This window comes from Panicum hallii, chromosome 3 (assembly GCF_002211085.1).
Source record: "Panicum hallii strain FIL2 chromosome 3, PHallii_v3.1, whole genome shotgun sequence".
Taxonomy (NCBI): domain Eukaryota; kingdom Viridiplantae; phylum Streptophyta; class Magnoliopsida; order Poales; family Poaceae; genus Panicum; species Panicum hallii.
In genome coordinates, this window is record NC_038044.1 from 697535 (window position 1) to 710995 (window position 13461).

Below are 13461 nucleotides of genomic sequence, written 5' to 3' on the forward strand. Positions count from 1 at the left end.
TACACTAAAACAAATCTGAGTAGAAACACGATACTTCATTTGCACACATATCATCAACCACGTCAGCTTCTTTTTTTTCCGAACAAATTGAAGGAGCACTGAACTGTGATCTAGGGGGTATTTGGCTACGGGGACTAAAGTTTAATCCTTATCCTATCGAATTTTCGGATGCTAATTAGGAGGATTAAATATAAAATAATTATAAAAATAATTACATAGATAGACGCTAATTCATGAGACGAATCTACTAAGCCTAACTAATCCATCATTAGTACATATTTATTGTAGCACTGTATTGTAAATCATGGACTAATTATGCTTAATAGATTCTCGTAAATTAGCCTCCACCTATACTATTAATTTTATAATTAATCTATATTTAATATTTCTAATAACCAAACGTTCAATATGATATGGACCAGTCCATGGAACCAAACACCCGTAGAAGCAAGAGTTCCAAAGTTCTTACAACGTCAGCTTCTCGACGCACCTGCCAGAGTCTGTCTCAGTCAGTCAGGCGCTCTACTCTCTGTTGCATCAGACATAAGTGTGATATCCTACTCGCACTTGACACAGTACACAGTTCACGACAGCAGCAATCCAGTATTATATATAGACTGGTTGGTTGCTGCCGATCCGGATGGCATGCCCGGCCATTCTTGTGACAAATTAACCAACATCCTGCCCTCATCGCGCACGTGTCAGCTAGCACTGCCAGCCAGCGGGTGAAGTGAATCAGATCGGACTGTCAGCCATTTGCATTGTTTCATCTTGGAACCAAATCTCCTCATATGTGTCGCATGCATCAGAACGAAAGCTAGTAGTCGCCTGACTGCCTCCCGTCCGTCTCCATCCCCGTAGCACCGCCTGAGATAACGTGACAAGCGCGGGCTGGGGAAAGGTTTTCTCGCGCCGCAACAGCCGCAGCCGCCAGGCCGCCCCTGGTCCCTGCTCTGTCCCGTCGGTGGTCTCGCCGGTACGCGGAGGAGCGAGGATCTGTGCTTTTCGTAGATCTAGTCTTCTTTTAGTTTTCCTTTATATTTTGTTTTTCAACGATATCGGTGAAGTGGTGGCAACGATGACGCTATGAAATAAGATCTTTCCAGCCTCTCTGTACCTCGACGATATCCGATTTGGCACCGACGAGGGCGAGTGAGAGTTGGTTCCGCAAAATCTGAAGGTTCTCTCCAGATCTGTGCAGTTGTTGTGTCAATCAGGAGATGCAGTTTGACTATCTTTTTCAACTTATTCTTTTAATTTGTTCTGCGATAAGATTTGGTTTCTTCAACCTTGTATATTGGTAGTAAAGGATTGCAAGCCTGCGTTGCTTGGGATGTTTCCCCAGCCGATGTTCTTTCAGCGATGGCTAGATATAGATATTGGTGTAAGCAGCGAGTGATTTTTGCGGTTTTTAAAGTCTTGTATGGCGATAGCATTTGCAGCACTTGCTGCCTTTCCTTACAATTTTCAAGCTTCTGTGGACGATGAACAATCGCATGAAAAAGACAACTAGAGAACTCTATCGATGTAATTTTATTTTCTTCACGTTGTTTTATTTTGTACCTCCAATAATTTTCCATAATATGAATCAGATATGACTTCAATTATTTTTCTTGATATGAATCAGATACGAGACACCTTTCTTGTATCTTTCTAAAATAATAAATAATAAAGAAAGAACGAAAGCTAGTACGTATCGCCCACAGTCGCACAGCACAGCGCAAGATCGCACTAACGCATATATACTAGTACTAGAGTAAAATAAAGATGGGCCTGGGATCCTGGCTTCTTTCTTGCACTCGTGTCTTGATATCAATCAAGATCATGCGCCCAAAAGTGGCCGGCGCAGCTCGCCGGCCCACGGCCGGTGCAGAGCTCACCCTCGGCGGCGGAGCGTGCCGGCGACGGCTCCCGCTCGCGCGGGCAGCGGACGGGGCGGCAGGGGCTCGGCTGCGCGGAGGAAGGAGGGCGCCGGCGACGGGGACCCCGAGGGCGGCGGGTGTCCGGCGAGCGGGAAGAAGGGACTGGAGAGGACACAAGGCGGCGGAGGGAGGAAGATGAGAGCAGGAGAGGTGGTGAGACGCCCTGAACCGATTGGAGGAGGTGACGGGACACTAGTTATGCAAGCAAACCAAACACACCAAAAGTAAACCATGCTTCACTTATACAAGGAGCCAAACATGAACCATGCATTAGTAGAGAGGTTTGAGTTGGTCTGGCTTCATATTCTAACCAGGCTAGCATAAGCCCATGAACCAAACAGACCCATGATGGTTGGAGGTTGGTGCCAGAATTAACCATACCACTTCCATCAGGTCACAATCAATCAATGCTCACTCCACTCGACTGGTTAAAGCTTCAATGGAGCAATGCAATAAAGTAAAAAAAAAAACCAGCATCGACTTCGTCGTGATACTTGTACTGTTGCCTCCGAACACCCAAAACTGTACAGCATCATAGGAGGAGGTACCTGTTGCAACAATGCAACCAAATACAAAAAGGAACTGAACCAACTTCCAATAACAATCTCAGTAAGAAAAAAAAACAGGGAAAGGACACAGTTTAAGCTACTGCAAAGCAGAACATCCGAGAACATCCGAGACCAGACACTGGCTTGGGGTTGATACACACAACCATCAGGAAATCGACCATCATGTTCGTGCAAGAATTTTTGGTATTACCGTTCGCCGGCGACCAAAGCGACCAAGACACTGCAAACATGTCCAAAAGCCACCACATCAGAATATCAGCTGCCATGCGCACAAACTCTTCAGAAAAAAAATCACTTTACATAGGAATCGAATTCGCGGGCCCTCCTCCATTATGCAGCGCTAGAATGCGCCTTCCGGTTACTGACTTTCGCTTTCCATTATGCACATCTTTTAGCACCAAATTCACAAAGAGTGGAGTAGCGGGCCAAAGGCACATGCTTGCTGGGAACAATATGGGTAGACATGTCTGCTGATCAACTGAGCCTGTAAACCACTTCAACTCCTGGCACTATGTTCCATCATCATTTCCTCTCTTTTCTTTTCTTTTCTTCCTCTTTACCCTCAGGGTCAAAAGCCAAAACTAGAGGTGGCCGTACATCAAGAGCCTTCCTTTGAGACAAAAGCCCCATAACCATATCCAAAGCTCTTCAGGTTGGCTTGGGCCCAACAAAAATGCAAGCTTCAAAGTTTCCGTTGTATGTTTCCGTGATTTCTGATGGCCTGCTTCGTCACACGGTGGGAAAAAGGAAGCCAAAGCATCGTGAAAGCAAAGATATGGCCACCTGCTTTAGCTTACCACTTCACCTGTTATCATAGCTATCCAGGTTCTCCTTTGATACAGGAATGCTTTTCTTTAACCTTCAGAGTTTCAGCAACGCTTAACATGAAAAATAAATTTCAACTCCCAGTGTGGATTGTACGGAATGGGTGTATGTATACGCCATTTTGCCAGCAATCAACATTGAAGTTATACAGCAGGTGCATAAGAGATAATGGCGATTCTGTCATCCTTAGTCAGACAGCTAGAACATGCCAAAAAGAACGGGATGCGCCTGTACTCATCATTTAGTAACAACCCAAAATTTTCAGTTTCTCAGCAAATACAAATGCCCTTGTACCATGGCCCATGGCTAGACAACACCAAGAGTAACCGTTGATGTCAGCGGCGATGGTATGTTTCGCTTTTGCCCAAGCAGGTTTACCAAAATAAAATTCAGAATATTGCAAACTATCAACAGCAACAGGAAAAAAAAGAGAGATGGCATGTCCCAAATTAAGGGACACCCACTATTGTCTGCATCAGCTAGACATGTACTGAGAGCATATAATAAGATAACTAATGCTGGCAGCATCCAGTTTTTGCCTCATCTTATAGCCTCGTCAGTGGATCAGTAATGAATCTGGAAGCAGAACAAGAAAAGGGAGATATAATTATTGGAGTATATTGAGCCCATGTGTATATAGGCCCATAGAGGCCCATGTTATAATCACTATACCCTGTTTAGGGTTTGCAAAGGGAAATTACTCTTCTTCATGGTATCTTTAGCCTAGGTTTGCTCTCTCTCCTCTCTCCACCCTCCAGCCCGCCGCCGCTGCCGGCCACCATGGCCGGCCGCCGGCCCCTCCTCCTCCTCCCCTCCTTCCCTCCCCTCTCCTCTTCCTCTCCCTCCTCTACTCCCGCTCGCGCCGATCTGGGCACATGGGCCGCCGGCGCCGGGCCGCCGCCGCCCGGTTTTCCCACCACCGCGCTGGTCCTCGAGGGGGTGCCGGCCGCGGGCGCCGCCGCTCCTCTGCTCCAGGCGCCGCAGGGGCCGCCGCCGGCGCAGGGGCCGCGGCAGCAGCTTCCTGCCGCCCTGGGCCCCCTGCAGCCCAACGCCGCCGCTGCCGCCGCAACTGGCGCGGGCGCCGGGGCTGCGGGACCCCAGCCGCGCGTCGCCGTCGATCCGGCCACCCTGCCGCTGCGCAGCTGTTGCAGGCCGCGGGCGCCGATCCGGCCGCCCTGCAGGCCGCTGTGCAGCTGCTGCCGGCCGCGAGCGCCGATCCCGCCGCCGCCGCTGTGGCCCACCGCGCCGCTGTCGCTGCGGGCACGCAGTCCGTCGTCGATGCAGCGCCCGGGGTCGCACGGTCTGGACTCGGGATGGCGCCCGAGGATGCGCCGCTCTCCGCCGCCGCCTTCTGAGGGCAGCAGGCTGACACCGCTCTCACCGCGGCCCTCCTCGCCGCCAAGTCGGAGGCTTCGGCGGCCCAGGAGTGGGTCCGTGTGGCAGCCCTCGCTTGGGAACGCGAGCGCGCCACGGCCGACGCCCTCGCTCTCCGGGTCGCCGAGGCGGAGCGCTACCTCCGCATCTCCTCCGGCCAGCCCGTCGACCCTGAGCACGGCACCTCCTCCTCCTTCCAGGCCCCGCCCGCTGGATCTGGAGCCCGGTACGACCTGACCGACCCCATGGTCGCCCAGCTCCACCTCCAGGCAGCCGGCGTCCAGAACATCAGGGCCCTGGTCTCCGTCCTCCTCGACCCCGCGTCCTCCTCCTACGGCCGCTGGCGGGACCAGGTCCTCCTCACCCTCCGCCGCTACGCCCTCGACGACCACGTCCTCGTCGACTCGCCGATCGAGGTGCGGGACGTGGCGTGGCTGCGTCTCGACAGCGTCGCCATGTCCTGGATCTTCAGGACCATCTCCCTTGATCTTCAGGACCTCGTCAGGACCCACAGCGGCACTACGCGGCAGGCTTGGGTGGCGCTCGAGGGGCAGTTCCTCGGCAACGCCAAGTACCGCGCCCTCCAGCTCGACGCCACTTTCCGCACCTTCGTCCAGGGGGACCTCTCCGTCGGTGAGTACTGCCGGCGGATGAAGAGCATGGCTAATGCTCTTCACGACCTCGGGGATCCGGTGTCCGATCGGGTCTTGGTGCTCAATGTCCTACGGGGCCTGAGCAGCACCTACGACCACCTGAAGTGCTGGATCGCCCGCCAGAGGCCCTTTCCCACCTTCCTGCAGGTCCGAGACGACCTCGCCCTTGAGGAGATCACCAGGGGTCTCGCGACCGGATCCTCCTCGCCCAACCCCACCGCGCTCGTTGCTGCTCCACCGGTCTCCTCCGCTGCTCCTGCCACCTCCCTCCTTGGTGCTGCTCCCGCCGGGCAGACCGAAGGAGGGGGCGGCCGTGGACATCGCCGGCGACAGGGTGGTGGTGGTGGCACTGGTGGCCCTGCTCCTGGGGGTACCGGTACCGGTGGGGGCCGTCGGGGCGCGCCAACCCCGGCTCCCGCTCCTGCCCCTGCCCCTGCCCCTGGAGGTACGCCTTGGCCATCCTTCAGCAACCCATGGTCAGGGTGCATCTCGATGTGGCTGTTCCAGGGTCCGGCAGGGGGGTTTCGTCCTCAGCTCCAGCCGGCGGCCATGTTCACTAGTGCTGCTCCTCTCTTCGCGCCGTCCTGGACCCCGCCCGCTCAGCCTAGCCAGCAGCCGACCTGGCCTGGGGGGTGGGACCAGGCCGCTCTGGCGCAGTCCTTTAGCACCATGGGACTGACACCGCCGGCCAGCACCGAGTGGATCGCCGACTCGGGGGCCTCGTTCCACACCACTCCTGATGCCGGTATCCTCTCTTCTATCCGACCCCCATACCCCTCTTGTCCTTCTTCTATCATGGTTGGTGATGGGTCTTGCCTTCCTGTCACCGCCGTGGGTTCTGCTCCTCGTCTTCCTAATGTTCTTGTTGCTCCACGAATGGTTCACAACCTTCTTTCCATTCGCCAGTTTACTGCTGACAACTCCTGTTCTATCGAATTTGACTCCTCTGGTCTTACTGTGAAGGATTCGGCTTCCCGGCGTCCACTCCTCCAATGTGACAGCCCGGGGCCCCTTTACACCCTTCGGCTTTCTGCTTCCGCTGCCTCGCCTTCGGCTTCTTTGTCTGCTGCTTTTGCCGTGACACCTTCTTCCACCACCTGGCACCGCCGGCTTGGTCACCCCGGCCGTGACGTTTTGGCTCAGCTCAGCCGTAGTACCGATGCTCCTTGTACTAAGGCTCCTGCTGAGCACCTCTGTCATGCGTGCCAGTTAGGTCGTCATGTTAGACTTCCGTTTTCTTCTTCTTCTTCGCATGCTGCGCATGCTTTTGATCTGATTCACTGTGACCTGTGGACATCTCCTGTACTCAGCATGTCTGGCTATAAATATTATCTGGTCATTGTTGATGATTTTTCTCATTACTCTTGGACTTTTCCTTTGCGCGCCAAGTCTGAGACCTTCCCCACCCTCCTCCACTTCTTTGCCTGGGTGTCCACTCAATTCGGCCTCACAGTTAAGGCTGTCCAGTGTGACAACGGGCGGGAGTTCGATAACTCCCACCTCCCGGTCCTTCTTCCCGTCTCGGGGTGTTCAGCTGCGTATGTCTTGTCCGTATACCTCTCCTCAGAACGGCAAGGTTGAGCGGATGATTCGCACGACGAACGACGTCGTGCGCACCCTTCTGATCCAGGCCTCTTTGCCCCCGCGCTTCTGAGCTGAGAGCCTCCACACCGCCACCTACCTGCTCAACCGTCTCCCGTCCACTGCTTCTCCTGCTCCCACTCCACACCACACTCTCTTCGGTACCCCTCCTCGCTACGACCACCTTCGGGTCTTCGGGTGTGCGTGTTATCCTAACACCTCCGCCACCGCTTCTCACAAGCTGGCGCCCCGCTCGACTCGTTGTCTGTTCCTCGGGTACTCCCCTGACCACAAGGGGTACCGATGCCTTGACCTCACCTCTCGCCGCGTTCTGATCTCCCGACACGTCGTCTTTGACGAGTCGGATTTCCCCTACTCTACCTCCTCTACACCTTCTCCTGACCTCGAGCTGGAGACTCTGTTTCCGACTGACCCGGTGGTTCAGCCACCGTTACCTGTCTGTCCTTTTCCTACAGGTTTCCCCGGCACGCCGGCACCGTTTCCGGTGATCCCTGCTGCGCCGAGCGCGGCCCGGTGCCCGCGGTCGCGCCACGCGCGGTCCCCGGACCTCCAGTCGTGCCGCGCGCGGACCCGGTGTCTCCCGCTGCGCCACGCACGGCCCCGGTGCCTTCACGTGCACCTGCGCGGTACGCCCAGCTGGTGCAGGTGTACCGGCGTCGCTCGGCGCCGACCCCGACACCACAGCGGTACGCTGAGCCGGTGCAGGTGTACCTGCGTCGTTCTGCGCCGACACTGGCGCCGCCTCCTGCTCCGGAGGCTCCTACGACACCGACGCCGGAGCCGTCGCCGCCTCCGCCTCCTCCGGCTCCCTCTCGAGCCGAGCCGGAGGCATACCACCCGCCAGTCATCCATCGGGATCCTCGGCATATCCATCCCATGGTGACTCGGCGGATGGCGTCTCAGGCCGCGACTCTCTCCGCCGCCGAGGGAGAGCCGCGTGTCTCTCCAGTACCCTCCTCTGTCCGCGACGCCTTGGCGGATCCTCACTGGCGTCGCGCGATGGAAGAGGAGTACGCGGCTCTTCTTGCCAACCAGACGTGGGACCTCGTGCCGCGTCCGTCTGGTTGCAATGTGGTGACTGGCAAGTGGATCTGGACGCATAAGCGTCGGGCTGATGGCACACTGGAGCGCTACAAGGCTCGCTGGGTTCTCTGGGGGTTCACTCAGCGGCCTGGTGTGGACTATGATGAGACCTTCAGCCCAGTCGTGAAGCCTGCTACGGTGCGCACAGTCCTCTCGCTTGCGCTCTCGCGCTCTTGGCCTGTGCACCAACTGGACGTGAAGAATGCGTTTCTTCACGGCATTCTGTTAGAGACTTGTCTCCTGCTCTCAGCCAGCGGGATTTGTGGATTCGAGTCGTCCGGATATGGTCTGCCGGCTCAAGAAGTCTCTCTATGGACTGAAGCAGTCTCCTCGGGCTTGGTACTCTCTGTTCGCCACGTTCTTGCTGACATTGGGGTTCACCGAGGCCAAGTCTGACACGTCTCTCTTCGTCTACCGCCATGGGGATGAGACTTCCTATTTGCTGCTCTATGTTGATGACATTGTGCTCACAGCCTCTAGTCAGCAATTGCTTTAGAGTGTCATCTCCTCTCTGCAGCAAGAGTTTGCTATGAAGGATCTCGGTCAGCTCTACCACTTCTTGGGCGTCACTGTTGAGCCTCGCCCGTCTGGTCTTCTCATGCACCAGCGGCAGTACGCACTCGATATCCTGGAGCGGGCTGGGATGACTGATTGCAAGCCCTGCTCCACTCCTGTCGACACTGAGGCGAAGCTGTCCGCTGATCTGGGTGATCCGGTGGCTGATCCTACTGCCTACCGGAGTCTGGCTGGTGCTTTGCAGTACCTCACCTTCACCAGGCCGGACCTCACCCACGCTGTCCAGCAGGTCTGTCTCCATATGCATGATCCCCGGGAGTCTCACCTTGCTGCGCTGAAGCGTCTCCTCCGCTACGTCCGTAGCACTGTGGACCTCGGCCTGGTACTTCACCGCTCGTCCTCTGTTGAGCTAGTGGTCTACACCGACGCTGACTGGGCTGGCTGCCCGGACACTCATCGCTCCACTTCCGGCTACGCCGTCTTCCTGGGCAGCAACCTGGTCTCCTGGTCGTCCAAGCGGCAGCCGGTTGTCTCTCGCTCCAGTGCCGAGGCGGAGTACCAGGCTGTCGCTAACGGCGTAGCGGAGGCGTCCTGGCTACGACAGCTCTTGGCGGAGCTCCACAGCCCGCTCGCCAAGAGCACACTCGTCTACTGCGACAACGTCAGCGCCGTGTATCTCTCCACCAACCCCGTCCAGCATCAGCGGACGAAGCACGTGGAGATCGACCTACACTTCGTGCGCGACAGAGTCGCAATCGGCAATGTTCGAGTCCTCCATGTCCCGACTACCTCCCAATTTGCTGACATCTTCACCAAGAGGCTGCCCTCCTCGACCTTCTCGGAGTTTCGATCCAGCCTCAACGTAGCCGGTGGCTAGTTGTGGCTGCGGGGGGGTATTTGCCCTTTGTACTCTATTTGTACTCTCTTCTTGTCCAGTCTTGAACACCGCTGCGCCGATTGTTCAGACTGCGGGGGGGGGGGGGGGGGGGGTGTTGGAGTATATTGAGCCCATGTGTATAGAGGTCCATAGAGGCCCATGTATATAACCACTATACCCTGTTTAGGGTTTGCAAGGGGAAAATTACTCTTCTTCAATAATATCTGAGCAGCACTTCTAAAAACATAACTGTAAATTAAAACTCATCGACTGCATACCTCACATCACCTCATGTCATGACTTAATGGTGGCAGCGGATTTCTCATCTAAAGGGCCACTGTGAACTTGAAGATTTTCAGATGTTTCCATCTCGCTCCCATCCGCTGAGAACAGAATAATAATGTTGTGATTTATAGTACCCTAACAAATAAATTGAGTTCATGCAGCTCGGGGGAATACTCAACAATTAAATAATGCTTGTCACATATCCTCCTAAAAAGATCTAAGTTCTGCATGTGAAGCAAATGGAAATTTCACAGGCATAGTACACGTCTGAAAGAACTTTTCACATGAGGAATGGAAACTAACCGCTCAGTCCTTTTGGATTTGGAGCCTTTCTTTCGATCACCCCGATATGGCTTGTTGTATAAATCCTTGTATTTTTCAAGCAACACATTCTTTTCTTCTAGTAGTCCAAGCATTTCATATGCATCTTCAACTTTCCGTATAATATCTTTGCTTGGAGGTTTACGACCACATGCTTCTAGTTCTTTGAAGAGCTAAAGAAAAGGCATGGCGATTCATTCATATAAGTTGCGTTGTCACATGAAAATAGGTGGTGAAGCATAATCTAAACTGAATCAGAAGTGACAGAGTTCAGGTTAAACCTTCACGAGCCTTTCTAGCCTATTATTTCTGTAATAGATTGCCAGCATAAGATGACAGAAACGCCAAGGAACTGAATGCAGGTCATGGGCTATTTTCTTCTGCCAGATTTCATGTGCTTCCTCAGCTCTATTATCCTTCTCAAGTGCACGCACTAATTGCTCATATGTTCCCATTGTGTTGCCTTGCCCTTTGCTTAGCATCCATTTTATCACCTGAGTACGTAGTCAGATGAAATTTACTTCAGAATGCATAGAAGACAAAAACAGTTGAAAGTAACTTAGAAGATACAGTACCTGGACAATTCTATGCCACTGTTCCTCCTTTTCAAGAGCTGAAAGTGCTCGCCTTAGTGAAGCAAGAGGAAAATCCTGCTCAAAGGCAACCCAAGCATCAAGGGTGCCGTAAACAACTTCTCTTGAATCTTCAAGACCAAGGAGCTGCAGTTCGATAACGTTGTATTTATTAATTTTGTTGCACTGGGCAATAGCCGCTAAATGACTGCAACAACAAAAAATCTTCTTGAAAAATTTGAATAGGCACAAGTGGTGTAATTTTATACATGCTGAACAAGAATGAAGGTTATAATATGTGCACCAGGTCAGTGCCAAATGATTAACACTGCTTTGACCATTTTATACATGGAGGATACAATCCTATTAGTCATTCAAAGAAGAGCCAACATGTGCTAGCATAATCTACATTCCTAGGAGAACAACTCATCATATAACGAATTAGCTGCTATATCTTCTTGTACTGAAATCAAGAAAATCATGGCAGATGTGAACTAACAACTATCTATTATCCTGGAGGTGAAAGAAAACTGTCTATAAAATGTACCATACAATTGGAATCTGGTAAATAAAAAAAAAGAATTACACGCATGCTAAATATTCTTGTCAATTATCTTTCATTGTCAGTTTATAATTTTCAAAATGTTTTTGTAGACACATTATTAGTGCGTGTATCGACATCATTTGAATTTGAAACATAATATGATATACCCGTACAAGGTAAACGAACGATATGAATACTATCTGTACATACAGTATTGACAACAAATTCTCTTTTCTCCGCTGAAGACAAATTTTTTCCAATGGGCCCTTGTTCCAATTCCCTTGTGCTCTTTTTTATGCGATCAATTATTATATCAGTATCCTGTGTAAGAAAGAAAAATTCTGTAATCCACATCTCATATAATGCCACAGTTTTGAAGCTAAACATAATCTACCAACCTCAAGAATCATAAATGGTCATATCGAAGCAAACTGGAAATGTGCAATAAACTATTCTATGGAATCAGTGCATCCAAGCAGAAACACTGAAGAATTTTATCTGGTTTGAATATCTACTAGGTTGTTTGACATGCTGAGCACATAAAAATAATATAGGATCTCTGAATAGTGAACAACAAGAAGGAAAGACTGGCAAACAAAATAATTACAAGATATACAGATATTCTCAATACAAACCAAAAGGTGTGATATTGTTGTGGTTGTGGGTACCTTCGCAGGTGTAGTTGATTCTAACTCCTCTTGCTGATATACTCGACCTCTGGTAACTTTTTCGGAAGTAGAGAAATCTCTAGTAGCATGCTTGTTACGCCAACCAGATACAGTCTAAATAGATGAGCAAGAGGCGCAAATAGTTTAGGACTAAACCATGGTTCTTAAGGCGAAAAGGCATCCTGTGGGGCCATGGGTACACCTTGTCGCCTAGGCAACACCTTAAGAACACTGGACTAAACAGAATTAAGGAAAATCAAATTCTTTGTTAAGATGCAGAGGTGTGTACCACTATATGCGAACTCCAGAACCTGCACAGTGTAAATAAAAGGGAAAAGTTTATGAAACACTGTCTCGTTAAGGAATCATTAACTACGAAGCTAGTAAAGGGTAATGCAAAAGTTAATACTTGCAATTTATAGTTCGGCAATCAAATATTTAGAAATGCAATTTCAAGCATCATCGATATAGACACTTGCCATCGGATAAAAACTACTTGAAAAATGTACAGTCTGAACCCCCTACAGTGGCATCAGTGCACAAACTAGTACTTGAAAATGTAGTAAGTATCAGTTGTAAGTAGTTAATTGTTGCATTTAGGCTGGACCAGAATTACAGAACTTGGAGGAGTGCCCAAATTCCAAACAAGAATGAGTGAGAGAATAAAGAAAAGGAGAAGTTTCAACGGTCTCCTATACTGTCACATTGGCATCCATTCAGCACTTGACAACATCCGGGGGAATAAGATGGGGTATCGACGTATCGTAGTGTGAAAGAAGAGGTAAACAGAACCAAAGCGCGGTCCGGCACAGCTGCGCAACCTCGGCATGAAGCAACAATCTTTTGCCAATTAGAAGTTAACTGGCCTTTGGACCCCGCTGCTACGGCTAGGTAAGTGGTAGCAGTACTGATTTGCTGGGAGACAGGTATGGCGATTTGAAGGAAGGGGAAAAAAAGGTGGGGTTACAGAATAATGGTAGGGGACTGGGCAAACTCACCGGTGGAGAGGGACGGGATCGCAGGCTGCGTGGCCGGTGGCGGGTAGGCGGTGAAAAGCGCGGAGGGATCGCCGGAGATGCCCGAGCATGGCGGCGGCGGAAAGCCTTGGACGGCTGGGGGCACGTCTGGGAGCAGCGGCGCAGGCCAAGGCAGAGACGCGATGGGCGGCGGATGTGGGCGAAGGCAGCAGGTAGGCCGATGGGCCGTAGAGTAGATACAGATATGTCCAAGCCGAGCCCATATGTTCATCACACACACATTGTCGCACATCTCATATCAAAGTAGAGCGAAAGCGCTGTAGCCTAGTGGCAGTCTCAGTAGCATCTTAAATTCTGAATTCAATTTTTTGTGAAAATAAATTTTTTAAAATTTAATAATTTTATGCTTTCAGTGGTAGGCAATATTCCCGTCGCCAATGAGCCGCATGCAGTAACTTCATCAATCTCAGAGATTCGTCGGCTCAGTCTTCAAAGATGCTGATAGAGTGGAATTTGCGTACATATGTTCATAGCGGTGAGCGTGCGTATACTGTGAGTGTCTGAGTTATGCTGCGTAATTGAAAAAACAACGAGTGGCCAGGTGGATCCCTCCTCCAGCGGACACAATCCTAAGATTAATGTGGATGCGGCAATTTCAAAGAATACAGGGCGC

The 13461-nt window shown here is 51.6% G+C and overlaps 1 protein-coding gene across 2 annotated transcripts; it reads right to left on the reverse strand.

Moving 5' to 3' along the window:
- Positions 1 to 1666: 1666 nt before the first annotated feature.
- Positions 1667 to 12986, reverse strand: LOC112886655 (pentatricopeptide repeat-containing protein At4g18975, chloroplastic-like). Of its 2 annotated transcripts, none has more exons than XM_025952618.1 (9): positions 12810 to 12986; positions 12101 to 12122; positions 11812 to 11925; positions 11354 to 11464; positions 10603 to 10746; positions 10309 to 10521; positions 10010 to 10200; positions 9700 to 9804; positions 1667 to 2711 (listed from the first exon to the last, which is right to left on the reverse strand). In XM_025952618.1, the coding sequence occupies exons 1-8, from the start codon at positions 12896 to 12898 to the stop codon at positions 9777 to 9779; spliced, it is 912 nt and encodes a 303-aa protein (XP_025808403.1). In that variant the 5' UTR covers positions 12899 to 12986; the 3' UTR covers positions 1667 to 2711; positions 9700 to 9776. The 2 variants fall into 2 exon arrangements, with proteins under 2 accessions (XP_025808403.1, XP_025808401.1); XM_025952616.1 differs by lacking the exon at positions 1667 to 2711 and adding an exon at positions 3523 to 3892.
- Between the last annotated feature and the right edge of the window lie 475 nt (positions 12987 to 13461).